This window comes from Peromyscus eremicus, chromosome 9 (assembly GCF_949786415.1).
Source record: "Peromyscus eremicus chromosome 9, PerEre_H2_v1, whole genome shotgun sequence".
Lineage (NCBI taxonomy): Eukaryota > Metazoa > Chordata > Mammalia > Rodentia > Cricetidae > Peromyscus > Peromyscus eremicus.
In genome coordinates, this window is record NC_081425.1 from 106,635,021 (window position 1) to 106,660,597 (window position 25,577).

At 44.0% G+C, this 25,577-nt stretch overlaps 1 protein-coding gene across 1 annotated transcript in view; it reads right to left on the minus strand.

The window, feature by feature from the left end:
* Synpr (synaptoporin) overlaps positions 1-25,577 on the minus strand; it is a 352,659-nt gene that overhangs the window by 63,603 nt on the left and 263,479 nt on the right. The window contains exon 4 of the mRNA XM_059274572.1: positions 3,984-4,182. Within this exon, the coding sequence (XP_059130555.1) occupies positions 3,984-4,182 (199 nt within the window). The remainder of the gene's footprint in view (positions 1-3,983; positions 4,183-25,577) is intronic.

Genomic DNA, 25,577 nt, shown 5'->3' on the forward strand with positions numbered 1-25,577 from the left:
AAGAACACTGGACAAATGAGACATCTGAAGAAAAAGGATAAATCATTCAAAAGAAATGTCCAAGAAAAAGAGTAAGTTGGTCCATTGATATATCTCCAATAGGATAAAATTTCATCAATCTTCCTAAATATTTGTTTCTGCTGTTCTCTACAGACACATAGAGCAATTTTTTTGTAGTGCCAGTTCAGTTGAAAATTAAAGCTGGCTTTAGAGTTGGAGTGTGTCTCTCTCCTTCTCTAAACCTAAGCACACCTGTTAAAGTAGAATCCAAAATCTCTGTCTCATATCAGAAGAGCCACCTGATATGGGACAGAAGAAAAACCAAAACTAGGGACTATTCTATTGCTACTAATCTCATAATCTTTTGCTTTTATTTTGATTCCCTAAAACTTTTTCATAAGGTATGAATATTATCTCAAAATTTATAATATATATATATATATATATATATATATATATGTTAAACTTTTTGTCATGATCATATAGAGCACTAACAAATTCTAGAAAAAGGCTTCATCTAGCTTCCTGTATGATTTCAGGTTTGAGTTTCTATCAGTTAACTAGGAATTAAGTTTTTGTACTCTGGATATACATAACAAATATTGGTCCTTTAACCTCTGTGAGATCTTCTGCACATAATATTTAAAATGTTTAAGTTTTCTTCAATGAACCATGAAAACACCTAATAGCTATCTTTGAAATCTCAAAAAAAAAAATGATGTGGCCCCACCATGATAATTCCACATGGACTATGATAACACTACTAAGCTGGCAAACATCACCTAAAATTGGCTTTGGACTACAAACTTCCCAGGAAAGTGGCTAGCTGAGATGATCCACCCTCACATTTACTCTAGCCAGGACTTGAGATAAGCCCTGCACTTTCCCATTATACAGAGACTGATTACACAGAGACTGGACAACAAATGATACAGCTACCTCTCCTAGGACTTGACAATTAACTCAAATTTATCTTTTCAGGATCCTCTAAAGATGTTGTCATCCCCAGACAGCAGGAAGTAATTTTAAGAACATGACGTCCACATTCCTAAGAGGTGGGGTGAGTGGTTCATAGTCATCTAGTGAGTTATGGATATTTGCCACTTTTTAGGGTGGTTTGTTACAAGTTTTTATTGGTAATGGTTAAAAATAGCTGAACAAAGGAGATTAGATTGGGGTTCTTGTTTAGAAAAAAGAAAAATGGGGATATAGATATGATAGGATAAAAGAGTAGATTATAGAATCTACTTTCAAAAAGCAACTACTTGTTTTAAATATATTACATTGATATGGATCTTTGTATACAAAGTTGAAATTATTTTTATTAGAACACACTGTACATGCAATTCTAATATTGTTCATGGTAATGTGCCTAAACACCTCATTTAACAATGCAATGAAAATTGCTAGTCCTTGAATGTTATTATTACAGTCTAATTAATAAATGCAGGTTAGTAGTTACTTGCTTATTACAATTAAACTTATAGTCATGTTAGGTATGTTTTCAAGGTCAAACAGATATATTTTAGGTAGACAGATGATCTTCAAACACTTTAGAAATCTGAATATGGCATTAAAGATGTTTTAATAACATAGGTTTTTTTTTAATGACAATGAGACATGTCTGCTCTTGACAGCACCAATCTACTCCAGAGAAGATGATGGGCACTGAAGAAATTCCATATGCAGTTTGCTTTCTTTGTGGCAAAAGTTAGCCACTGGGCAAGAAACTGCCCTTGCCTCAACTGCTAACAGTATGCTTTTCAAATGCAACAATCAGGACACAAAAAAAAGGACTGCCAAACTTTGCCAAGACAAGGTAGGACAGCCCTTCAGAAAATTCTGCTTCACAGATAAGTCTGTCAGAGATTCTAGGCCTGTAGGTTGAAGATGGATGCCCCAGTGTTGTAAAGGAACCTTAGGTGACTATCAAGGCAGCCAGCTGTTTCTGTCATTTCTCACATTTTTTGGAAGTCTCTTGCTTGCACTTCCTGCTTAGTTATTTTCTTCTTGGGTCTCTAATGGCATTGAAGACTTTATAGTTATAGTTTTCCTTGTTACCAGATTCAGAAAAGAAATTCTCTAAAGAAATGTACAGTGTGTAAGGTTGAGAGACATAAAAAGATAATTTTGGTGATGCAAGTTAGAACAAAATGTGAATTAGGTACAATGTTTTGGACTCACCAAAATAGGATAGATAATGGAGTATTTTTCTGAATTTGTCAAACGTTTATGGACTAGACATTGTTGGTGTATATATAGATATTGTACTTATTGTATATAGTTTTTCTTACATTACTTATAACCTTTTTTTTTATTTTAGACAAAGAAGGGGAAATGTGATATTTTGTTTGTGCTCCAACAAATAAAGCTTGTCTAGAGATCAGAGTGCAGAGCTAGCTACTAGTTAACCATAGAGGCCACACAGTGGTGGCACACACCTTTATTCCCAACACTTGGGATCTCATGCCTTTGATCCAAACACTAGGGAGGTAGAGACAGGAAGTGATATGGCTGGGTGGATAGAGGAATATAAGGAGGAAGGAGACAGGAGCTCAGCCCCTCTCAGCCTGAGGATTAAGAAGTGACTGGAGCTGGCTCCTTTGTCTCTCTGATCTTTCAGCATTTACCTGGATATCTGGTTCTAGGTTTCTATCATTAAAAGTAGTTAGGATTCACACTACAGACAATATGTAAGACAGTCACTTTCCACTGCTTCCAGTGAATCGTATCTTGTAAAGATGCTGTGTGATAAGCTTTGGAATGGCAAGAAAGCCTGCTTTATTGTATGAATTGGGAGTACATAATTGCTATTACTTGGTTACTCAATGTTCCCCCAAAGTCTGTGCATTAAATAATTAGTTCCCACAGTGGTGGTTTGAGGAGATAACGGAATACTAGGGAGATGGGGCCTTATGAGAAGTCTTTAGTCCTGGGGGAATACATCTGTGAAGGAGATTGTGGGATCCTGAGACTCTTACTCTTTTGTTTTCTGGCCATAAGGTGAGCAGTTTGTTCCACCACAAGCTCCTCATCATTGCTATTTGGCACCACAAGGATAATGGATCTGTCCAATCACAAGCCGTGATCCCCCAAACCAGAGGCCCAAAGCATCCTTTTCTCTACGTAAGTCAGTTATCTCGGGCACTTTGTCATGGAGGCAGAGGCAGCCGACATAGTTACTGACAGGAGAAGTTCGTAAGGTATTTTTAGATGCAGGTTGTTTCAGGAAAGTAGATTTTAAGTAAATGTACCTGTAAAGGTTGTAAGATATATTTATTTTTCTTAAAATTATCTATATCCATGTATCTCCTGGAGACATGTAAGGCTGTGTTGATCACACCTATCTGAGTCTTTGAACCACTGTCAAAGAGAATAGAATGCAGTAGTGGGGTGATGGAAGGGAGGGATGAGAGCAGGGAGAAGAGTGGAGAGTGAGAGTGAGTGAGTGAGTGAGAGAGAGAGAGAGAGAGAGAGAGAGAGAGAGAGAGAGAGACAGAGAGACAGAGAGACAGAGAGTCAGACAGAGAGACAGGAAGAGAGTAGAGAGTGGGGAGAAGAGTGGAGCATACAGAGCAGAGAGAGACAGAGACAGTGGAGAGGGGAGGGTGTTCAGGTTACCTTACAATATGGAAACAGTGCATTTCAAAACAGCACCAATCAATAATGGCCACCTAATCCACGGTGATGGACCTCCAAGGCCACAGCAGGTCTCACTCCTCGGTGTCTCCTGGGCCTCCTAACCATTGTTTGTTTTGTTTTCAAACTGGTTTCTACCAGATCCTGTGCTTCATTCCCGTGCCAGGGCACAGGGACAAGTAGGCACTGTGCTTTCTGTTGTAGGTCGAAGAGATGTGGATGGTAACAAATAAGATTTCCTGTCACACACCAGCCTCAGAGGCACAGGTGACTCCAAAGCCCTTCAGACATTAGTCAAAGAAGTTAAAAGGGACAGAAGTTGTTTCAAAAAGACAACGACTTACAATGAGCGGGCCCCGGTTGTTTTCGCGGTACTTGTTCTGGAAGAAAATGTACACCACGGTGGCGGCCAGAGAGTAGAGAAAGGCGAAGACAGCCACGGTGACGAAGAATTCCGCCGAGGATGAGGAGTCGCCAACCAGTGCCAGCTTCTGCCGCTCCTTTCCCTCACAGGTGGGCACTTCAAAGGTCACCTGGTGCAACCTAAAACCACCAGAGGCAAGAAGACATGACGTATTGTAGAAGATGAAATGCTCACTGTCACATCAGCTAACGTCAAGTCAGATATGGTTGGGAGTTCCGGGAAGCATCCACTAGAGAACTCAATGACAAGGTTACAGATTGTAGCTAGCCCTGTGGAAATCAGTATCACAGAGGAGGTATTTCATCCACAGAGGTGAGAAGGGAAAGAAAATCAGAAGTGAGCACAGCTTTTGGTGAGATTCTGGCCTTTCTCTCCAAACACAGCCCAGCAGCCTTGGGTCCCGGCCTGCTATGACTCTAGCCCTTCCCTCAGTGAGTTCCATCCTCCTATCTATCTTCCACTGACTCTGCTTACCTCCTCAGCATCCAGGCTCCACATCCTCCCTGGGGAACCCCCTGATGACTACTCACCACAGTGGTTTCTTTCCTTTTGACATTTTTATTGTATTTCTTCTTCTCTTTTAATCTTTGAAATTTTAATTACAACATTTACTTGGACATTTTTAATCTTATCACATTCCTTTATAACATTTGTGGTATTTGTTATCAGTGAAGCTGTCTAGATAACATGCTTGCTTGCTGTGTATTCCTGTCTGCATTGCTTCCTCAGTGATGACTACCAATCTCTGTGATGGTGTGGGATTGGCTTTTCCTCTTTTCCATGTACTACAACACTGGCTTTTATTAGGCATTCAGTACTCGAATAAATGAAGAGTCTCTGTTCTGTCAGGTCCTAACTTGATGGATCTTTTAGAGTCTTTGCATCATGAGCTCCCCCAGGGGAGCATCCAGCACAGCAGAATTCACAGTGAAGACAAATAAAATGCTTGAACAACACTTCCTGCCCAGTCTTCAGACACCCAAGGAAGACATTTTTTTTTTTTTTTTTTTTTTTTTTTTTTTTGGTTTTTCGAGACAGGGTTTCTCTGTGTAGCTTTGCGCCTTTACTGGAACTCACTTGGTAGTCCAGGCTGGCCTCGAACTCACAGAGATCCGCCTGGCTCTGCCTCCCGAGTGCTGGGATTAAAGGCGTGCGCCACCACCGCCCGGCCCAAGGAAGACATATTACATGCATATTGCAACGATGTGAGCTGAACCAAGTGTAATTTGGTACAAGGAACCAAGATTCTTCTGAAATGCCTGCTATGCAGACACTTGGAAATCTACATTTGAAAGACCCCCAGCCTCCCCGCCTAACATAGCTTAGCTCAGCTGCTTTTGAATAAAGCCTGAGAGGTACTGAGGAGCTCAGTTAGCCACCTAGCCCCAGAGCGAGGAACTAAAAGGTCAGAAAAAGGTCAGAAAAACACCCTGTACCCTAGACAGAAGCTAGGCGTGGGCGAGCTTGGGGAGAAACCACGAGCTGACCTGGGTTTGAACCTGGCCTCATTTGCATCATCCAATCAAAACCCTGTAACCAGGCTTCTTGCTTCTGTACCCGTGCCCGACCCTATAAAAACCCTCTGCTCCAGCCTGTGGGCGCGCCAGTCCCTTGAGCTTCTTGAGAGACTGTGTCGCCCCGGGTACCCGTGTTCCGGAATAAAGCCTCTTGCTGTTTGCATCTGATTCGTGGTTTCGGTGTGTTCCTTGGGCAAGGGTCTCTCCTGAGGGAAGACTGCCATCAGGGGGTCTTTCATTTGGTGCGTTGGCCGGGAATAGAGACCCCCTGCCTCGGGACCACCGACCCACTGTCAGGAGGTAAGTTGGCCGGCCACTGTCTGTCTTGTCTCAGTCTGTCTATTCGTCTTCTGTTTTCGTCGGGCGCCCTAATTCAGGTCAGGTCTGATTCAGGTCAGGTCTGAGTCGGTGGTGGGGGCTGAAGGAGCTGACGAGCTCAGACTTCGCCCACCGAAACCCTGGAAGACGTTCCACGGGTCACTGCTGGTAGGGGACGGAGGTTCCTCCGCTTCCCCGTATTTCGGGTAGGGGACGGAGGTTCCTCCGCTTCCCCGTATTTCGGGTAGGGGACGGAGGTTCCTCTGCTTCCCCGTATTTCGGGTAGGGGACGGAGGTTCCTCCACTTCCCCGTATTTCTGTTTTCGGTTTTACGCCGAAGCCGCGCAGCACAAATTTCTGTCGTCTGTCTTGTCTCTTTGTTTATCGTTACTTGTCTAACATTTCTTTATCTAGAGATCACCATGGGGCAGACCATCACCACCCCACTGAGCCTAACCACGGACCACTGGTCTGATGTTAAGGCCCGAGGAAGCAATGAAGGTGTCATTGCTAAAAAGAAAAAACGGATCACCCTCTGCAAGGCCGAATGGGTCATGATGAATGTTGGCTGGCCGCGAGAGGGATCCTTTAACCTCTTTCTCTTCTTTCACAGGTGGAGGGCAAGGTTTTTGGCCCCTAATCCTTATGACATCGCCATCTGGAGATCTCTGGTCAAAAATCCATTTCCATGGGTCAAGCCTTTCCTTCCACAGCTCCCTCCAGTCTCTGGGCCCCCTGTCCTCCCCCCGGACCCTAACTCCCCTCTCATAGATCTCCTGGTAGAGGAGCCCCCTCCCCATCAGGCTGGACCCGCTCAGCGTCCAGCCGCCGCGGGGGCGGCTTCCGGCGCCACGGGGGCGGCTTCCGCCACCGTGGAGGAGGCGGCGGCGGCGGCCGCATTAGCTGGCCGCGATCCAGCCGTTGGCAGACGCTAAGGTTTACAACTGTCAGCAGCTCCTGCAGACCCTCTTAACAGTAGAGGAAAAGCAGAGAGTTTTCCTGGAGGCCCGGAAGCAGGTTCCGGGCGACGACGGGAGGCCAACCCAACTCCCGAACATCATCGATGCAGCTTTTCCTTTGACCCGCCCTAACTGGGACTTCAATACGCCTGAAGGTAGGGAGCATCTACGTCTCTATCGCCAGTTGCTCTTAGCGGGTCTCCGAGCGGCCGCTAGAAGGCCTACGAATGTGATACAGAAGGAAGGGAATGTGATACAGAAGGAAGGGAATGTGATACAGGGAAAGGAAGGGAATGTGATACAGGGAAAGGAAGGGAATGTGATACAGGGAAAGGAAGAGACACCCGCTGCATTTCTAGAAAGATTGAAGGATATACTCCGTGTGATCCGGAAGATCCAGGTCAGGCTCCAGGTATTATCCTATCATTTCAGAGCCAAATTGCAGCGGTTGGAGGGTTTACAGGCGTTAGGATTACCAGACCTAATGAAGGAAGCAGGGAAAGTATTTGATAAGAGAGAAACTCCTGAAGAGCGTGAGGAAAAGAGATGGCAGAAACAAGAGGAAAGGGATAGGAAGCAGCATAGGGAGATAAAGAAAGTTCTGGCCGCCGTTGTATCTCAGAGACAGCGGAGAGAGGGAGACAGGTCGGGAGAACGAAGGAGGCCACCCCTAGATAAAGATCAATGTGCTTACTGCAAGGAGAAGGGACACTGGGCCCGAGAATGCCCCAAGAAGCCACAAGGACCCCGCCGACCCAGGCCCAAGACCATGGACCTCTTTAGTCTGGGGGACTAGGGGGGTCGAGGCCAGGAGCCCCCCTGAGCCTAGGAGAAACAGCAGGAGGCATTCCAACGGATCAAACGGGCTTTACTTAAGGCCCCGGCTCTGGGTCTGCCAGATATTACCAAGCCCTTTGAACTGTTTGTAGACGAGAACTCGGGTTTTGCTAAAGGGGTACTGGTGCAAAAACTGGGACCTTGGAAGAGACCTGTAGCATACTTGTCTAAGAAATTATACCCCGTGGCCACAGGATGGCCCCCCTGCCTCCGCATGGTGGCAGCCATTGCAGTTTTACTCAAGGATGCTGGGAAACTGACCCTAGGTCAGCCCCTGACTGTACTGGCCTCCCATGCCGTGGAGGCCCTGGTACGACAACCACCAGACAGATGGCTTTAATGACATTACCAAGCCTTACTCCTGGACTCAGACCGGGTCACGTTCGGACCCGTAGTCTCCCTTAACCCTGCCACCTTGCTGCCACTGCCTAGCCCCTCTATGGAGCATGATTGCCTCCAGATTTTGGCCGAGGCACTTGGCACCCCGCCCTGACCTGAGAACGCAGGGCCGGGGCAGCTGTCACCTCTGAGTCCGAAATGATATGGGCCTTGGCCCTCCCGCCTGGGACTTCGGCCCAGCGGGCGGAACTGATCGCTCTCACCCAAGCCCTTCGGATGGCAGAAGGTAAGAAACTCACCGTGTATACAGATAGCAGATACGCCTTTGCCACTGCACATGTCCATGATGAAATCTACCGGCGGAGAGGCCTGCTAACATCCGCAGGTAAGGAGATCAAGAACAAAAAAGAAATCCTGGACCTCCTGAAGGCCCTGTTTCTCCCGCTCCAGCTCAGTATTGTCCACTGCCCGGGGCACCAAAGAGACAACTCCAAAATAGCCAAGGGAAATCGGCTGGCGGATTTGACCGCCCGGACAATGGCATCCCAGCCAACAGGGAGCAGCCAGTTAATGGCTATACAGGACACTCCGGAGCCTCCTCCGCCCGGGAGAGAGCCCATGCCATACAGCCCCGAAGACCATGAGCTAGCAAAGAAAATGGGGGCGGGCTGGGAACAACGGAGGCAAGCCTATATATTAGGGGATCGGGTGGTCATGCCAACCTCCCATACCCAATATATGCTGAGGTTCCGTCATGCGCTGACCCATTTGAGCAAGAATAAAACTGGACAATGAAAATACTGGGACTGTGCTATTAAACCAGGACCGGGTGCTTCAGCAGGTATCTTCCACCTGCCCAGCCTGTGCTCAGGTCAATGCAGGAAAGATGCATCTAAACAAAGGGGCTCGTCAACGAGGGCATCGCCCAGGTGTACATTGGGAAATAGACTTTACAAAAATAAAACCCGGACTCTGTGGGTGCCGGTGCCTCCTGGTCTTCGTGGACACCTTTTCAGGATGGATTGGGGCATTTCCAACCAAGAATGAGGCGGCTAATATGGTAACAAAGAAACTGTTGGAAGAGATCTTCCCCAGGTATGGGATGCCTCATATATTGGGGTCGAACAACGGGCCTGCCTTCGTCTCTCTGATAAGTCAGAAAGTGGCCAAATTATTGGGGGTTAATTGGAAACCGCCCCCAGAGTTCAGGACAGGTAGAGCAAGCTAATAGGACAATTAAGGAGACTTTAACCAAATTAACGCTTGCAACTGGCACTAGAGATTGGGTGCTCCTACTTCCCTTGGCTCTTTACCGAGCCCGGAATATTCCTGGGCCGCACGGCCTAACCCCTTTTGAAATTCTATATGGGACCCCACCCCCAGTCGTGAAATTTCTCCATCCTGATATCTCATCTTTTGCCACCAGCCCCACTTTAGAGGCACATCTACAGGCCCTCCAGCTGGTGCAGAAGGACCGAGAGCAGCTGGACAAGCTGGTGGTCCCCCACCCTTTCCAGATTGGGGACTCCGTTTGGGTCCGGCGCCACCAGACTAAGAATCTAGAGTCACGGTGGAAGGGGCCCTACACTGTCTTGCTGACCACCCCCACTACACTCAAGGTCGATTGCTGCATGGATCCACGCCTCCCATGTGAAGGCTGCCGGGGAGACCGACCCAGCAGGAACATAAGGTCATCTCACAAACTGGGGAAACGGTTTGGCAGATGCCTCAAACTCCTCCACCCACTCGGGGGGGGGTGCATTGGCCGGATCCGGGATGCCGTCACCCTCGAGCAAGATGTAGATTCGCCCAGTCGGACTTTCATGTCTGTCCGGGGGGATGGGAGGGGCTGGGCCCTCAAATGCGGGGGGGGGGGGGAAGGAGATTTCTTCTGCGCCCAATAGGGCTGCGAGACCACTGGCGCAGCATATTGGAGTCCTAGCTCCAGCTGGGACCTGATCCAGACCAATAGTGGTTTCAGGAAGGCTACAGGCGGGGGGGGGGGGGTGGGGGGGTGGTCTTGCTCAGCTGGGTCCACCGAGGTCAGCCGATTCGAGCCCGGGCTCTCACTCCCCCTAAACATAACTTTCACTGGCCCGGGGAAGGCTGGTAGAAACTGGCAACGGGGGCGCACTTGGGGGCTCAGGTTGTATGAAACCGGATATGATCATATGATCGGGGCGTAGGATTCACTGTCGAGCTTGAGATTGAGGAGGCCTCCGCCCCTATAGGCCCCAATCAGGTTCTCTCTGACCAGAAGCGCCCCTCCTTACCTGTTCCAGCACCCCCGAAGATTGCCCCTCGACCCGGTTCGATTGCCAGCCTAGGTATAACTCCGGCCACTGCCAGGCCGCCCCGGCCGGGAGCCGGAGACCGGTTTTTGGGTCTGCTAGCAGGGGCTTAACACTCACAGTCCCCCTCCGGGCCAATGTCTAGGGACAGCCCAACATAAGCTTACAATCTCAGGGGTGTCAGGACAAGGACTATGTCTAGGGAGCGTCCCCCGCACCCACCAACACCTGTGTAGCCGCACCCTATCTATAAGCGCTGTCTCTGGTTATGTCACCGGCCCTAATGGTTCCTATTGGGCATGTAATACTGGGCTCACCCCCTGCGTTTCAGCCTCAGCCCTCAATGCTACCTCTGATTTTTATATGCTCATCGAGTTGTATACCATACACCAGAGGAGATTTACCCACACTTTGAGATGAGACCCTATCGGTATAAGAGAGGGCCGGCGTCTCTCACTCTGGCCCTAATATTGGGGGGGGGCTGACTATGGGAGGAATAGCAGCCGGGGTAGGGACAGGCACCACCGCCCTAATGGAAACCCAACAATTCAGACAGCTCCAAGCGGCCATGAATTAGGACATTCAGGACCTAGAGGAATCAGTAAGCGCCTTAGAAAAATCCCTGACCTCCCTCTTTGAAGTAGTGCTCCAGAACAGAAGGGGACTCGACATCATATTCTTACAGGAGGGAGGGTTGTATGCCGCCCTTAAAGAGGAATGTTGCTTCTATGCGGATCATACTGGGGTGGTAAGAGATAGCATGGCTAAATTGAGAAAACGATTAGAACAGAGACAAAAATTCTTTGAAGAGCAACAGGGATGGTTTAAAGGATGGTTCAGAAGGTCCCCCTGGCTCACCACCCTCATTTCCACCCTTCTGGGACCCCTTTTGATTCTATTACTCCTCCTAACGTTTGGGCCCTGTATCCTAAGTAGACTTGTCCAATTTATCAGGGAACGCGTCTCTATTGTTCAGACTTTGGTATTAACCCAGCAATACCAAAGGCTCAACCAGATGGAACTCGAGTCACGTCACCAATCTTCCCCATGAATGGAGGATTCCATTCCCGAGATAAGAAAATGGGGGAATGAAAGACCCCCAGCCTCCCCGCCTAACATAGCTTAGCTCAGCTGCTTTTGAATAAAGCCTGAGAGGTACTGAGGAGCTCAGTTAGCCACCTGGCCCCAGAGCGAGGAACTAAAAGGTCAGAAAAAGGTCGGGAAAACACCCTGTACCCTAGACAGAAGCTAGGCGTGGGCGAGCTTGGGGAGAAACCACGAGCTGACCTGGGTTTGAACCTGGCCTCATTTGCATCATCCAATCAAAACCCTGTAACCAGGCTTCTTGCTTCTGTACCGGTGCCCGACCCTATAAAAACCCTCTGCTCCAGCCTGTGGGCGCGCCAGTCCCTTGAGCTTCTTGAGAGACTGTGTCGCCCCGGGTACCCGTGTTCCGGAATAAAGCCTCTTGCTGTTTGCATCTGATTCGTGGTTTCGGTGTGTTCCTTGGGCAAGGGTCTCTCCTGAGGGAAGACTGCCATCAGGGGGTCTTTCACATTAAGGAGGCTTGTTAAGGTCACTGAAGTTTCACTTGGGAAATTACCTGTGGAAGTAACAGTGTTCATACAGCCATTCCCAACTCATATTTAGGGAGTACTTTTTCTTAGTAAGGAAAATGTAAATAATCTTTCAAAGTGTCAACTGTGCATACAGTTTACAAGTCTATACATTAACACTAATCATGAAACAATACTAATAACAACAGAGCTAGCTTTACAAAATGTTTCATTCGTGTTAAATTCTATTTTGAACACATCATTTAACTTAATGTCTGTAATAAACTCTACAATGTGGGCTCTATGCTGCCCTTCACCACTTGCAGGTAAAGAAATGGAGACTAAGAAGGATCACATAGTCTGTCTTAGGACACCCAGCTAGTTTTGGTGGGCCAGGGGTTTAAATTCATGTCTAACTCCAGAGTCTTTTTAAAAACATCCATATTAACTTGTTTATGTTAACTAATCAAGATATCAACTCGGATAAATGCTTTCAGAATGAATCCCACAGTCCACTGGCAGTAGACTTTTCAAAGGAGGTGACATGCAGTGCAGGCCACTCCCGGGCCCACTGAAAGCCCTGAAAGCGATGCTGCATTGGAAGGAGGGATCCAGTTTCCCTAAGTTCCTCACTTCTTAAAGACATATTCTTTTTATTTTCATTTGATTCTCAACCTAGGGAGATGTTTATGTGGTCCACTGTGGAAGAACTTTTTTCTTAACAGATAGACAGTTAAGCTGTAGTAAGACACAGGCATCAGGAACACTACTTCTGCTGATTGTATCAGATTTCCTTCAGTAACCTGCTCTGTGGGAATGTGAGAAAATGAATTAATTCTGAAGCAGATGATCTCAAGTCACTGTTTACCTTCCCTCCCTATCTTTAATCTGTCATTCATCGAGCATACTTTTGACAAGCAACTCTCTATTTCACACAACGAGTGCGCACTGGGCATGGGATGGGAAACAGGAGAGGGAATGGATTCTGCTCAGGTTGAAGCTCAGTCTTAATGAGGAAGGTGGACTTTCTGAGGGAAATCCTGGCCTATCCTGGGTATTGGGTAGTCAAGGGAAGTTTCCTGCTGGAGTTTATTTTTAAGCAACAGCTTCAGAAATGACCAGAAATTGTCTAGATCAAAAGCTAAGGAAGGAAAATGAGATCATTCTTTATGTCCACACAGATGACTACCCTGATTCTGAGAACAGCAAATGCTCACAAGATGTAGGGAAGCTGATTATTTCATTCATGGCTAGTGGGACTGCAGCCTAGACAGGCACTTCTGAAAACTGTAGCAGTTCTTTAGCTGGTGAACAGTGAGTTACTGTAGGTTCCAACAAACCTACTCCTAAATACATAAGCAAGAGAAATGCTAACTGTGTTCACACAGAAACTAGTATAAGGTGTTTTTTTTTTCTTATGCAGTATTTTTTTTAATGGGAAAAATGCAAACAATTCAAATGCTGATAAACTGTTAGATAAAACATGGTATGGAATGGACTATTATTTGTCAATAAAAGTAATAAAGTTCTTATACTTGCTACTCCACAGAGAAACCTTGAAAATATTTTTTTTTTGCTGAATGAAAGAAGTCATACACAAAAAGTCAAATACTGCATGCTTTTATTTATACAAAATATTTAGAATAAGCTAATCCATGGAGCTAAAAATCAGCTTGATGTTGTACTGTAGCTGGTGATGGGAGAATTTGGCATGGTGGTTAAACATCCTAAGATTTGTGTGGGGAGTAATGAAGCAGTTCTAGAATCAGTTGTTGTGATGGACACACACCATCCAGCTATGAAGATACTTATATTATACTAATACATTCTACATTTTTTTTTGTTTGTTTTTCGAGACAGGGTTTCTCTGTGTAGCTTTGCGCCTTTCCTGGATCTCGCTCTGTAGCCCAGGTTGGCCTCGTACTCACAGAGATCCTCCTGCCTCTTGCCTCCCGAGTGCTGGGATTAAAGGTGTGCACCACTATCACCCAGCTCACACTCTACATTTTAAACAGTAAATTGGGGGACTGGAGAGATGGCTCAGTAGTTAACAGCACTTGCTGCCCTTCCAGAGGATTCAAGTTCGATTCACAGCACCCGTACGGCAGTTCACAACTCTTGGTAATTCCAATTCTAGCATACACACTGGTTCTTCTGGCCTCTAATGGCACCAGGAATGCATGTGTTACACAAACATACATATAGTAAAACACATAAATAAAAAAATAAAGATAATAAAATTGTTGAATCACTTGGTAAGTGAATTAAATTTTAAAAAATGTTACAAAACAGAGATGAGCATGTGTCTAATCCCTGAATATGCAGGGGCCAAACACATTGAGGGAATGCAGTGTGTTTGAGGAATGCAATGTGAGTGGGGAATGCAGTGTGGATGGGGAATGCAGTGTGAGTGGGGAATGCAGTGTGTTTGGGGAGTGCACTGTAGATAGGGAAGTAGTGTGTTTGGGGAATGCAGTGTGGATGGGGAATGCAGTGTGAGTGGGGAATGCAGTGTGGATGGGGAATGCAGTGTGTTTGGGGAATGCAGTGTGTTTGGGGAATGCAGTGTGAGTGGGGAATGCAGTGTGGAGGGGAAATGCAATGTGGGTGGGGAGTGCAGTGTGGATGGGGAATGCAGTGTGAGTGGGGAATGCAGTGTGAGTGGAGAATGCAGTATGTTTGGGGAATGCAGTGTGTTTGGGGAATGCAGTGTGAGTGAGGAATGCAGTGTGTTTGGGGAATGCAGTGTGTTTGGGGAATGCAGTGTGGATGGGGAATGCAGTGTGTTTGGGAAATGTAGTGTGTTTGGGGAGTGCACTGTGGATAGGGAAGTAGTGTGGGTGGGGAATGCAGTGTGGGTGGGGAATGCAGTGTTTTTGGAAATGCAGTGTGGGTGGGGAATGCAGTGTGGGTGGGGAATGCAGTGTGGATGGGGAATGCAGTGTACACGGGGGAAGTGTAGAGTGGATAGGGAAAGCTGTCAGATGGTGGAAAAGGGGATAGATGGTGTGAAAAGAGAACTAGAAGCAGCCAGAGACGTCCACTGAGGATGGTCAGGGACTGTGAGAATCATGTTATAGATGTTGGCTTTAATTTGAACATTAGCAATATTGTCTCAGTATAAACAGCACGTTAAACAAAACCAAAATACAAGGTAAGCAAAACCCACACTCCCTGCTGCAACTATCTGGAGATATGCCAGGATACGCTTCAAGATTAGTGTGTCTCCATCAAGCAGGTTCCTGCTTCTGAAGCACAGCACCCGGGGCATTCTAGCAGAGGACAGAGGCTTCAGGAAGAAAGAGATGACAAAATTAGCCTTGTTTTCTACATCACTAGTTGAATAACATTATCTCTAATGTTGATTCATCTGGTTAACTTAAATTGTTAACTGTGCTCATTTGTATAAAGGAACAAAACCAAAATTTAAACTCTATTGTGCCTATTAATGCCAATGATATGTAGTGGAGTGTTTGGCTCCTTGGCCGTTACTGATGTGAAATCAGGAGACAGGGAAATGAAAGTGAGGTTCTAAATGAGCACTTCATTTGAAGGAAGAGGTGAAGATAACTCATGAAGGAGGATGTCAGCTCAGAGTTGTTGGAGCATAATAGTTCATCCTGCATGCCTTTGAATGTTGCATGATGGTTGTCCTTGTTGTTTGTATCAACTTGACACAAGCTAGAGTCATCTGGAAAAAGGAACCTCAATTGAGAAAATGGTTCCATCAGGCTCGCCTATAGGTAAGTCTATAGGGCATCTTCTTGACTAATGATTGGTGTGGGAGGGCCCAGCCCACTGGAGGCAGTGCCACCCTGGGGCAGGCTGGGCAAACCAGGAAGAGCAAGCCAGTATGCAATGCCCACCAATGCTCTTTGTTCCAGTGTCTGCCTCCAGGTTCCCAATTAAGTTCCTTCCCTGACTTCCCGAGTTGCAGGATGAAATGAACCTTTTCCTTCTCAAGTTGATTTTGGTCATGCCGTTTAAACAAAACAATGTTGTATCTCACTACACACATCTATACCTCACCCCAACATGCATGCACAGGTTCCTTTAAGCAACACACACACACACACATATATATATATATATATATATATATATATATATATATATATATATATATATGCATATATAAATTTGCATTTCTGTGTGTATTGTTGCAGAAGAGGAGAAGTTACCATCAGCATATATTTTGCAGCCGCAATAATTTTCTGAGCAAACATCATTAATTTAGAAGCTAAACAAGAGACAGAAGCTGTTCCCTAGAGATAGAGCATGCCCGCTGAGAATCTGGAAGCTGCCAGGTCCACCTCTGATCTTGTGAAGAAGTAAGGAAGCAATTGCTGAGGTCGCAAAAGGCACCCAATTCAATTTGTTGATTTCAAATGTACAATTCCCTCATTCCCTTCTTGGTTGACCTGACCCAATCAAGGGGTAATTGAATTTTGCTGGGTTTTACTGCATTTTGTCTGTCAATAAAAGGCTTCTATTTTAGAGTAGTTTTCCTCTTAAAAAAAGAATTAGCAATATACCCATGGAGCCATTTAGAACAGTGCATGACTCTCCAATTAAACTAAAGGAGTCACCATGAGTACAAGGTTTTGAGTTTTGTTTGGAGGGACTGGAAGAATATTAAATGAACCTATCTCTTCAGCAGTTTGGAAAAGGGCCGTCTGGTATTGCTTTATGAATAATGGTGTTAGTGGGCTGGGAGATGGCTCAGTGGATAAGACACTAAGACACTGCCATGCACACATGAGGACCAGAGTTCAGATCAACAGCGCTCACACAAAATACTGGCCTCTGGGTCCAACTGAAAGTTCCATCTTCAAAGAGGGTAAAAAAAAAATGATTGAAGAAGATGCCCAACATCAATCTTGAGTCCTACTTGCATGTACAAACTTACACATATACTCCACATTTGTGCCCCCACATGTGAACATACATACACAAGTGCATGTGTACAACACATGGATACACATAAAAATAACAGTATTTGTAATAACAACCAGTAACATTTTTGTATATTGAGTCAGTATGCTTTATTCTCACTTGTTTGTGTTAGAAAGCACTGTTACTATCACTATTGTATAGATGGGGAAACAGAGTCTTGAAGTGTGTAGTGAACTAGCTGAGCTCTTGTGTCTCATGGATGGCACAGATGATTCTTGCATGCAGGTAGGTCAAAAGGACACCATTTGAATAACTGATGGCAGTTTTTGCCTCTCTGCTTGAAAGGTTACAACAAACTTAAATGTCCAGCTGAATGCTTATGTTAAAATGAGCAAGCCAGCTGCTCCACACTACCTCATCCAATGGCAAAAATTCATCAAATAGGCGGAGTTTATGTGGAATAAGATTTTAAGGTATTATTCATTCTGCTACCACATTGAAATGTGTGCATTAAATAATGTATACCCAGCCATGTTAGTTGGGACTCTGCACATTGACCAATATAACATCATGAAAACTTTCCTAGATCCCAGGACTTGTTCTGCTCCCTGTCTCAGAACAAGCAGGGGGCAAGTGATCTGAAATTGTGGTCCTAAGAGTGTGCTTCTGTGTAGAAAGTGAGGCACTCTGTAGTGTCCAGCACAGGCCCAGCTCTAGGGAGGAATGGACCGTGACTGAACTGTGATAAGGCTTTTGAGATCCCTGCAGTGTCTTTCAGCAGGTGGAGCACACACAGGTCTAAGGTCCTACTAATCCAAGAGTGAGGGTCTGAGTGATAGACAGTGAAGCCATTCTCCAAGGGCTGTGAAATTCCAAGGAAAAGCAGAAGGAAAGGGAGAATTGAGCTGCTGTGCTCCATTTCCATCATTCTGTAATCAGAATGGCAGTGTGTATGGAAGACCAGACAGAGGGCCACTGACAGATCATGGTGCCTCACCTGTCCTATAGCTTCGCTCTTTTCTCTGGGACTTTCAGTTCTTAGGATGGGGCTCCACTTTACTGTTTATTGTTTGTTTCTCTCTCCCTAGTTTGCAAGTTTCTGATTTTAGAAGATTTTTTTCTTTCTTTTTGCTAGATATATTTGTGTATATGTGTGATGAGTTATTTTGTTGTATTTACATACATGTACACACTGACTTACTTAGTTAGTATGATTTACTCCATAAATTATTACTACCCCAGGGGTTCACCTCTTTCACAGACTACGTCTCCATTCTTTCTCCTAAGTGTCCCTCCCAATTCATGGACAGTAGAGTTGAAGCTCAGCCGTTTGGGGAGACCAGTCAGAGATCATGCTGCTGACATAAGGAAGAGTCTATTGCTTTCCTCCCAGACTTCCTGACACCCATCTTTGAGTTTTTTGCATTGTTCCAAAGTCTATTTGTAAGTTTTAGACAACTGTGCTCCACATGATGCTCAACTCCTTCCATTCAGGGGGATTCAGGGAACACATGCATCTATCATTAGAGGTCCTAGGACAGAGAGTCAATGACTGGGTCTAGAAGGTTGGGAAGGACGAACCTCTGTTTGCTACTTCAGGTTTTCTTATTGTGTCTGAAGGATGGTGTTTGGTGCTGCTATTTAGGGAGCTGACAGTGATTTCACATCTGCTTCTGCTAGATGCCAATCACCAGTGGACAGTTATTGAGTCCAAAATACTCCAGACAGGATGCCAGAAGCTTTTCCACGTTATCTCATTTAAATCTGAAGCATTGATATCAGTGCTCAGATTGTCTCATTATCCCTTTACTAACGAATGGGGAGACTTACTGACATAATTGTTTCAAGGGAGTTTGGGGACTGGGACTATCTTAAGCCAACTCTAAAGACATACATTGAAAGAAGGTTATTGTTGATGCCACTTACACTTCAAAAGGGTTATTTTTATGCTGTGGTCAAAGTCTGGGGAAACTGCTTCCTCCTAAGAGTCTTTGGTTAAGGTCTGTTTAGGATGGAAATGGCATGAGAGTACACAGTACAGTTTGAACACAGCCCTGGGAAATTCTCCCACACCACGGGGAGAACTGAAAATGCCCTAGCAACTAGGCTCAGGTGGCTTAAGATAGAAAAATCTCTTCTCCCATAGGTGAATGGAAAACTGTTATCAGAATGCAAGGCTCACTCACTGGAAGTTGCTCTGAGGACCAGAGTACCTAGAGAACCTTGGAAAAGAAGAGTTACTGCTAGGCTTTCTGTAATGCCAAAGCAGAACATAAAACAGCCCAGTACCGACATCCTTCTCGCAGAGCCTTGGGGGTGAGGCAGCAGGTATTGAGATGATGCTTTCTCCACCCAATGTGCTTGACCTCGATGATGGAGTTCAGCTTTTTCATCTTCATGGCATGGCTTAGGCAGACAGAATCATATTTGCACACGGTTTGATACTAACCTTGGTTAAATACAAAGCAGTCTGATCATCAAGGTTTGTAACAGCAGCGTCTACTCACTAGAAATTAGTTCTTTGAAGAGGATAAAAACAGGGAAAGACAAAATGTTCTTCAACACAACAGGGGTGCTTGTCCCAGATTCACATATACATGAATTGTGTTTATTGTCACCATGGAAGGAACTTTCTGTTACTTTTTGTCCTCTTCACTTTGCTGTATTTTCCTCCCACAGGAAACTGAGTGAGATGTTGGAAAATGTAATCAAGGTTACTGCAAACAATACTCCTTTCTGCATGATTAACTGTATTCATACATGTGAGGCTAAAAAACTGTTGCCCCACTCCCCAGCTCCCAGAACAGAGATCCCATCCTTTCATCAAAAGATATTGTGTTGGAAACAAAGAACTCTCCACATTTTAACACACACACACACACACACACACATACACACACACACACACACACACACACACACACACACTTCTGCATTTGCATTGTGTAGACAGAATTTTTGAAATGAGACAGAAGCCTGCAGGTAATTAAAAAGAATGGTTCTGCAGAGGCAAGGTATGGCCAGGAGTTGAACTGAGAGCAATAAAGCTACAAAAACCTTATGATGACTCACAAAGAGATATCTCTGTGCTCACCAGCTATGATTTATTCATTTTGGTTTCTTCAAATAGAATTTGAGTAATAGAAAATTCAGATGGCTTCTCCATTGCCAAAGTAAAATAGATAATAATGTTACCCATTTATCTGAAGTAAAATTCATCTCTTGTTGGTCCTCTTTGGTACTCTACCCAAGTAAGTTGTGAGGGAAAAAATAGTTCCAGAGAGTTTTTAAAAGGATCTTGGATGTTCGGCTGAAAACCTGAACATATGCTCATTTTATTTGATTGCTAAAGAAAGGTTTTGTGAGTAAACTATCCTAAGGATTTGAATGGAATATATTTGCAACATTCAAAGATACACTGCCGTGATGAGGGAGGGCCCAGTCTCTCCCAGCTGACATCTGATTCAAATTCAAGTAAAACGATTTGATTCATTAACTCTGCGAAAAAGTACAGATACGATTGAAGAAGAAAAGTACAATAATTTCCTTCCAAGGATCAACCTAAAAAAGAAAAACACAAAGGGGCATCAACCCACTTTGTGTTTGTATGTGCATGTGTGTAGGCAAGAGGTGTATCTCGGGTAAAATCCTCAGGAACGCCATCCACCTTATTTTGAGACAGGGTCTCTTACTTGCCTGGAACTTGTCAGTTTGGCTAGGTTTGTGGGCCCCCATTTCTGTTTCCCTGGTGCTGCAGTTACAAGCACACACCATCATGCCTCGCTTTTGCACAAGGGTTCTGGGACTGATCTCAAGTCCCCACGCTTGTGCGGCAAGCACTTTGCTAGCTGAGCTATCTCAGCCCACATACTTTATTACAGTATGACCAAAACATAGCTCACTTGTAAAGAAAGAGTTATCATAGTCTTAACAGTTATAGGATATGTATAAATATGATGTATGAGTTACCACATTGTACAGGTTGCCATACAGAGATACATAATGAAGAAACTATAACCATTTCCTAAAGAGTTCATTGGTGAATGCTTTGAATATTTTATACTAATTTCTCATGTTTAGTTTCCTAAACTCAAAAATGATTTAAAACTTTTTCATTTTGGTGGCTGGTGGAAAATGGAAATAATTATATTTTTTAAGCATTCAGATCTGGACTGTTTCACTGAAGTCCTTCACCCTCCCACTACTAACCTCATCTACCCTAATCCCCAGGACAACATGCAGATGAGACTCAAGCACCAGTCCAGCCAATGGCACACTATTTCCAAAACACCAGAGTACTTCCAGCCCTAACACACAGTGTGTTTGCTTCTGTTTCCTGCCTGTTGTAAAGCTCTCCTTTTGTAGTTTTCCCATCAGCTCGAAGGGCAATGTAAAGAATTTCTGCTAACCACGAGCTGTATGACAAGTGTCCTCTCTCTCTTGTTTACTTTGTTCCTCTGCTTTGGAGCTGAGGTTCAAATCCAGAGCTCTATGTGCTCTACAATTGATCCCATATCCAGAGCACCTCTCTTTATTGTTGAAAGCTCTGATTTTCTCAGAAAATAGAAAAAGAAGAATTACCTGTCTCACAGTGTCTTTCTATGAGGCTCAGGTGTGGTAATGGGGCACAGTGTTCTTAGGGAGCTTGGATGCAGATGCTACTAATGATCACTATGTAAACATTCTAATTCTAAATTAAATGGAAAGTTTAGTTAATACGGTTGACTTTAAAATCTAAATGCTTTTGTAAAGTTTCAATGGCCTACATATCCTCAAAATGCAGGATTGAAACCAAAACCATTGACACAGCTCACAAGAAAATCCTAATATGGTTCTTGCCTACTTCTTTGCTACAGTCACACCCAGTAGCTTTTTGTTTTCCTAGAAAATAATCCACTCATTCTCCATAGGAAATTTTGTCATTGTTGATGGTAACAGTAACAGAAGGGGCCACTGGGTACTGATTGCTGTCATTCGTGCAAGCCACTGTGCTCCGTACCCTGAATGTCGTAATTCCTACATCCCTATGACAGCCCTGAGAGGCAAATCGCTGTTATCCTTATTCTCTAAATGGGGACACTTGAAGCTGAGCACACGGGAGGCCAATCCAATGTAAATGGTCTGCCTACAGTTCTTACTGCCAGTGAGTGTTCTTCCTCCTGAGTCTGCTACACACACTCAGGCCAAATGCTGCTGAATCTCCTCTCAGGCATTCATCTGAACCAGTTTCTTATACACCACGTGGTGAGGAAACAGGTAGACTTTCAGAACAGTGTACATGAGAAGCTAGTTCTCTAAGAATCCATTGCTAAAACAAAAAGACAGCTTGTCAGTGTACTCGAAACTCTCAAGGGAAGAGCACTCCAGCTGCTTTGCCAGTGTCTGAGGTAGAGGCTGACCTTCAGCTGAAAGGCCAGAAGAATGTAGGTGTATGCATGCTTGTGCAAGCCTGAGCCTGTGTGTCTGTGTTAGAAGACTTTCCCCAAGGCATTCAATGGAAAATATTCTAGAGGAGAAAATAATTTCAGCACAACTATTACTTAACTGAGGGGAAATGATTTTTCTTGTTCAATTAGTTTTAGTTGGATCTGACTTGGAGGTCCCTGGAGTGACCCCATATTGCCCTGAGATAATATTTCTTTTATGAAAAAGTGTTTTAAGCAATGGCTACATTTTTCTTGGCTACAGAAGGGAAATTGGTGCTGAGAATAGGATTTGCCTTGCCTTTCAGGCTGCTCAGGAAAAGAAATACTATGGCTTGCCATTTTCAATGGCTCTAAAGTTAGCATGCTGTGGCTACTCTCTGGCAATCTTCCATCATGTTATGTCTAGCTTAATCACTTTCTGCATGTCCAAACCAGTGTCTTGAACTCCTGTCTCTAATTCAATCACCTCAATTTGAATTCTTCAGTGGAAGGCAGTTTAATATAAGAGCTAGCAAGGATTTGATTGGGAAGATTGTGGAGACTTTCTAGAATATATTGCAAGTCTATGACAGAGCATCAAAACAGTGTTTCAAAGAAAGGAAAATGGAAAACAAAAAGATAAATGGCATTAGTCACCGGAAAGGTCCCAACAAACCCATAGCAATGTGTCAATAAGCAGCCTTCTCTTGTTATACGTTACAGGTTATCTTCTAGGATTTTTTCCCTCTTAATTCATAGACTATTTAAATAGAAAAGAATAAACTTATATTCACTTCTCTCCTTTGAAAATTAAAAATCAAGGTCAAACATATGTGAACAAATGGTACAAATAAGTCTACATAAATAGATGCACAACAATTATTTTTAGCTTCCAAGAAATACCTAACATAAAAAAATTAGATTCATTAAAATCCCAAGGATGTCTCAGAAAATCCTGGGGGTGTTCCTTTCCTGTGCCCCATGAGAAAAACACTATTTTCCTAACATTATTAGGATGCTATCTGCCATGTCCATTTTCATTCTCTCTGAAGTAGACAGTGGCATGTTACAGACATGATGTGAAGTGTGATTCAGTCATATTTCCTGATTGCAAATAAGATGTATGCTTGTATATTCTCACATCTGATAACATGCTCAGTTTTTGTTTTCAACATGATAACTATCCAAGGATGTAGTTCTCATGTTGCAGTGTGTGACCCTCAATCATGTTTGTAGAATGTGTAGGGGCTTTCCTTAAGGCCTGACACTTGAGAACTGTGATTCTGGACAAGAACCTTGACTTCTTTCAAATTATTTTACTTCTCTCATGACCAGTTTTGGTAATTTGGTTCATCTAGCCCAAATCACCATTTACATGGGCTTTTATTTAACCTTGTAGAGAGGTGTCTATTACTTAGTATTACTGCATATGAATCATCACACTACTAAAAGGTTTCTATAGTAATTGTTCATGACTATACCAACTCTTTGTCCTTGGCAGATACTGAGTAAAAAATGCTCTGACAAGCAGCTGGAGGAAGCACTAGCTAGCTAGTTAGCTGATTGTTGATGCCTGACCCAAAATTAGGAACTTTTATCTCAGGTTCCAAATGTTCCCTGGTCTTTCAGGCACTATGTGTGGAATGAGAGGCTAGCATTAGATATTGCATCATGAAGTTTACAGAATGTAATCAAGGACTATCCATCATTCATCTCATTGCTGAAGAGGAGCCACAGAAGGAGGCCCAAAGATGTGAGATTTCCTATATGAGAAAATAGGAGTAACCACCATAAAAATAGGTAGCTGATGTTTTTGCTTACCTACACATACTCCTTTCCTGAAGTTCTTTGAGTTTTCAGGTTGGAAAACCAGATCTAGATTTGATCAATTATCTTATTTTATCCCTTGGGCTTAAGCATCTGAAGATATGCACACTGGATCCTGCTACAGGAAAACGAGGCCAAAACTGAAGAAAACGTGGAGAAAGAAGAAAGATATTCTAATTCCTTTCTTACATCCCCTACATCTAGCACAATACCTTTTCCATGACAAGTGTTCAAGATATTGACTTTGTCCTAACTTCCTCACAGGTCATTCCTCACAAATGACCCTTAATTTAGATTAACAGGCATCAGGTGCAGAAATATTTATGGTTTTAATCACAGTTTCAAGTAATCCATTCTTTTCTCTTTGCCTTCTCCTATCTCTTTGCGCCTATCTTGTGCCTCTTCTCTGGGTTTTCCTCATCACAATTCTATATAATGCACATGCTGAGCTTTCCAAGGTGCTGAAAGTTCTCCAATTGAGAGACCAAACCACTCGAACCCAGCAATTCTATGTGCCTCTGTGTATGTTTCCACCATTTCCTCACTGCTCTAGTCAAGTTTATTTCTGAAGCCATGCAGGGATGGACAAGAGGCCAACATCCCTCCCAGTTCCCCTAGGAAAATCCAAATTGGGCCTTGTACCCTCTTGAAGATCATCACCAAGGCTAAAAGGGGGCTGCACTACCTGATAGGCAAGTGTTTGTGCATGTGCATGCATGTGTGTGCTTGTGTGTATACGTTCATGTGTGTGTGTGTGTGTGTGTGTGTGTGTGTGCATGTGTTGGGAGCGAATAGACATAGAACTTCATATAAACTTCACTAGTGGTTTTTCATTGGGAGGAAGGGTCCTAGTACAGATAACAGAAATGATATAGGTCAATTCTATGTATCTTTTCCCTACAAGATATGATGTGGGTCATTTCATTTTAATATTCACAATGCCAAAAAATAAGGTAGATTCATTTACAATGCATTGTTGTCATGAGAACAAACATACTCACATGCAATATCACATCTCTTATTCCATAGGAAGGACTAACTGCATAATCTCCAATGTCAACACTTTGCTAATTACTGTCCATTATGTTACAACTCCTCATATCTTCCTCTTTTCCTATATTTATTATGCATATACTCATTTTTCTCTACTTCTCTACTTAATCAGCTTTGAAGTACTTGTCAAAGTATGTTTCCTCCCTGAAGCTTTCCCTAAACATTATTTGCTTGGTTATTTTCTCAAATTTTGGGCCATCATTGCCTTTGTTTTCTACAACTTGTCCTTCATTCACAATGTTTTTTTGTCATGACTTCCTTTTCAGCTATTCACATTCAAGTCTCCACTATCTACTTATTATATTATCCTTGAAATTTTATTAAAAGGTAGATAATACTCATATCTTCTTCATAATGTTTTGAAGAATTAAAAGCTTAGCACTGCATCTGACACAGTAACTATTCAGTGTGTTTTAATTATTTTTATAACTGAAAAAATAACGACATTCATAGGTTGTCACTTTAAGCTCTTTCCTCTGAGAACTCTCCCATGTTCTAGGGGGCTTTCTCTACTTG